At 37.4% G+C, this 3,640-nt stretch overlaps 1 protein-coding gene across 1 annotated transcript; it reads left to right on the top strand.

Annotated features, from left to right (window-relative positions):
- The first annotated feature begins 942 nt into the window (after window positions 1-942).
- Window positions 943-2,553, top strand: LOC106310386. The gene is made up of 3 exons (XM_013747621.1): window positions 943-1,105; window positions 1,290-2,014; window positions 2,152-2,553. Exons 1-3 carry the CDS (start codon window positions 1,049-1,051, stop codon window positions 2,462-2,464), a joined length of 1,095 nt encoding a protein of 364 aa, XP_013603075.1. The 5' UTR covers window positions 943-1,048; the 3' UTR covers window positions 2,465-2,553.
- The last annotated feature ends 1,087 nt before the right edge of the window (window positions 2,554-3,640 follow it).

Here is a 3,640-nt window from a genome sequence, read left to right as displayed (position 1 = left end):
TTCGTGTGTGTGTATTTGAGGTCGATGACTCAATATGTTCAATCAAATTGTGGCATGGCCGATGGTAAAGAAGAACCAACTATCATGTTTGAGGATGAAGCATTTATGCCCAAGATCTTCATCACCCACGGATTGCAGAAAATTGGAAAGGTCCAAGAGACCTTCATTAATGTCCAAATCAGGAAGAGTAATGTGTGTTGTACTCTTTTTCCTTCACCATGGTTTTGTCTCAGTTGGGTTTCCCTGCTAAAGTTTTAATGAGACAACATTAAAGCACATTACAAGCTCTAAATGGTTATGGCATCCAAGGGGGAGTGTTATGAACCAGATTGTGGATGGCTCATAACCAAGAGATTATGATTTGTAATCTTTCTATTTATCTATGACGGTGTAATCTCCTATATAAGAACCTCTGCGTTATGAATAAAGATAGACTTTTCCATTACTTTTATAACACTAATAAAATTCTCGATGGTTTGTGTTTCAAAATATAAAATGCCTTATGGTTTGCAGGAAGTGTGGCTAATTTGTAATTTATTGTATAGTACTTAGAACATGTTTATCTGGGGTCTTTAGTGAGTTCTTAGTGCGTGGATCTCCAAAAATCCCTTAAGGATCGGTTACAAAAATTACTAATTAAGAACCGATTTTAGTGAGTTTTTTACACTGTTCACGGGCCCGGCGATCCGCAATTGGTTTGCTTTTTAATTTTTTGATTTTTAAACAAAAAAAACTTAGATGATTTTTTTATGGATAAACATGCTCTTGCTTTCATCGTCGACAGAGTTAATTGACGAGTGGAAACGAATATTTGGTAAGAGATAAAAACATAGAAAGTGAACAAAATAAAGAAAAATGAAAAAGGTAAATTGAAGAAGAAAAGTCAAGATTCCATACGTTCTGAAATAAATATTTGGTAACCAAATCTCTCTCTCTCTCTCCCTCTTTTAATGTTGGTGGAGATTGGAGAAGATATGTTATTATACTCTTTTTACTTTGTAAATTCATCAGAACACTAACTTTTTTCCATTTTGAAGTTTATTGAACAATGTCACAGCTTCTCTTCCGTCTCTCCAAACTCTCTCACCGGAACAAGAATGTTTTTGTATGTAAAAGCTTCTCTCTCTCTATTGGTTTAAGTTCTAATCTAGTTAGGTTGGCTTTTGTAGGGGAACCCAGTTGAGTTTGTCTCTTGTTATTGCATCAAGGATTAAATCTAGGGTTAGTTAAACATGATGTGTGTTTCTAGTTGTGTTTTGGTTCTGATCTCTTGAGTTTATATTTGGCAGGCACAGAAGAGCGTTCGTTTGTTTTCAACCAGCCCTTGTTTGTCACTTTGCTGCGTTTGGGATGATGCTTTGGGTTTGGTAGAAGGTGGCAGCTACATCGGAAAGGTCCTCTTTTTTGATCCGGCCAAGAATGAGATACTCCAAGTCCCGGATAAAACAATTCCACAAGAGCTACTTAACTCGAAACCAATAGGAGCTTCACAAGGATGGGGATTTTCATCTGAACAGTCCAATCATAACTCTCTACATATCACCGACCTTTTTAATCCTCTGGCTGCTTCCAAGTCAAACACCAAGATGATTCCTCTGCCTCCGCTTAGTAGTATGCTCTATGGTCAAACCAAAGTGGTCTGGAACGTGGCAATGTCCTCTTCTTCCCCTCATGAGGAAGATTGTGTGGTGGCTATCAAGTTCTTTGGTAGGCAACTGAGTATGTGCAAGCCTGGTCGTGACCTCGCTTGGACTAACAGGCTAATCCCTTTCGACCGCGCCGAAAACTCTAATCTCATGTATTCAAAGAGAGATCAAAGGTTCTATTTGCCTGCCCCTGGAGGCAACTACTTGTGCTCTTGGGACCTCCACTTCGATAACGACCCTCAGTTCAATGAGTTGGTGTTTCCTAACTTTCCCAATTTGCCACAGTCCACGTGGGAGGATTTAGATTCTTGCATCAGGGAGGACCATTGGGTAGAGTCACCTTCCGGTCAAAGTTTTCTAGTCAAACGGTAAACAAATATTATAACACGTAGACAAGACAGAGATATTTGGTCAATGCTAACGAATATTATAACACGTAGTCAAGACAGATATTTTTGGTCAATGCTAACGAATGTAACATGTAGACATATATGTGCATGTGCAGTTATTCACGTGTAGGAAGCAAAGCCCCGATGGTGATGGTGCTGGTGTTTAGAGAGGAGGAGGATCAAGTCACAGCAAAAGGAACAAGAAACATGTGTTACACCCAAGACATTGGAGATCTTTGTATCTTCCTTTCAAAGAACGATCCATTTTGCGTTGTGGCAAGCTCCTGCCCTGGTCTCAAGCCCAACTCCATCTACATGATGGATCATTGCGTATCTATTTGCGAGCTCGCCAATGGAACTGTCACTTGTTTTGAACTTCCCAAAATGATGCCTTTCTCCCCTTTCTGGATTCCCTCATGTTCTGTCTAGTTCTTTGGTTAGTGTGTTTGCTTTTGGATTTGCTATGATGTTCCCTCTTTTTTTTACTCTGTTATTTAATTTATGTCATTTTTTCTATAATTTTGGCTAACATGTCACATTACGATCATTAGACTAATAGAAGCTTAGACATATAAATATTGCCCCAAAAGAAGTTTATACCCGCCTTGGCATTATTTTTCACATCAAAGAAGTTGGTCTCATGAACCATCATTCAAACTTGGAAGCCGGATGTTTACAATAAGAGGTTGTTGGTCTGAAGGCGAGCTCCTTTTGCAACTGCCACTACAAGAAAAATGGGCTTTACTAGCGGACGAAAAACGTTATCTAACGATTCAACAGTGATTTAAGGAACGCTGTATCATCGCCCGTCATAGTAGGTATGGCACATTAGATAACACTTTTTTTGCGGTGCTATCGTTTCTTCGGAATCGATAGCGCTTTTGCATTTGCAATAGTAACCTATTTAATAGCGCGTTTTATTTGCAATAGTAACCTATTTAATAGCGCATCATTAATGTTATTAGTTATATTATTAACAGCGTTTCCGAGAAGTTTTTTTTTTGCAATAGTAACCTATTTAATAGCGCGTCATTAATGTTATTAGTTATATTATTAATAGCGTTTTCGAGAAGTTTTTTTTAATTCATATATAGCAATTAATAGTTCCTGCTATATATATTATTTAGAAATTATAGCAGCTAATATTGATGCTATTATATAGCATATTTAAATAATTATAATATTTATATATTTCATTTTATAATTTATATATATTTATTTATTTTTATATAGACTCGATTTTTTTTGTCAGACATTATATTATGAAACATAAACTTCAAAGATTCAACATTAAAACATTCTTGTCAAATATTACAAAAGTAGAGAAATCAACATTGGTAGTTCAAAGTGTGCTGCAACTAGCATAATAGCATAACAAGTTCAAAACCAACAGATCTTTCTTACAATAAAACAAGCTTGTCATTTGGCCAAGCCACCGTGCTTCCAACTGCATCACCAATGAATTCAATTTCTGAGTTTGGCCTCCACACTCGTGCCCCATCGTACTCGGAAACCTCTACCCAAACCTTAGAAGCATTGGGACCTAAAGGGACGAAATGCACCTTCTCTGCTGGATCAGTTGAGAACACACGACCTAAAGCCACT

The sequence above is a fragment of the Brassica oleracea genome, chromosome C8 (genome assembly GCF_000695525.1).
Source record: "Brassica oleracea var. oleracea cultivar TO1000 chromosome C8, BOL, whole genome shotgun sequence".
Lineage (NCBI taxonomy): Eukaryota > Viridiplantae > Streptophyta > Magnoliopsida > Brassicales > Brassicaceae > Brassica > Brassica oleracea.
The sequence above is the reverse complement of the archived record's forward strand: the minus strand, read 5'-3'. Positions and strand labels throughout refer to the sequence as shown.

Excerpts from the sequence above, each read along its gene's own strand:
- LOC106310386 (XM_013747621.1), top strand. The coding sequence starts at position 1,049 with ATGTCACAGCTTCTCTTCCGTCTCTCCAAACTCTCTCACCGGAACAAG. Across the intron at positions 1,106-1,289 it reads ACCGGAACAAGAATGTTTTT|GCACAGAAGAGCGTTCGTTT; the intron begins GTATGTAAAAGC and ends TATATTTGGCAG. Across the intron at positions 2,015-2,151 it reads CAAAGTTTTCTAGTCAAACG|TTATTCACGTGTAGGAAGCA; the intron begins GTAAACAAATAT and ends GTGCATGTGCAG.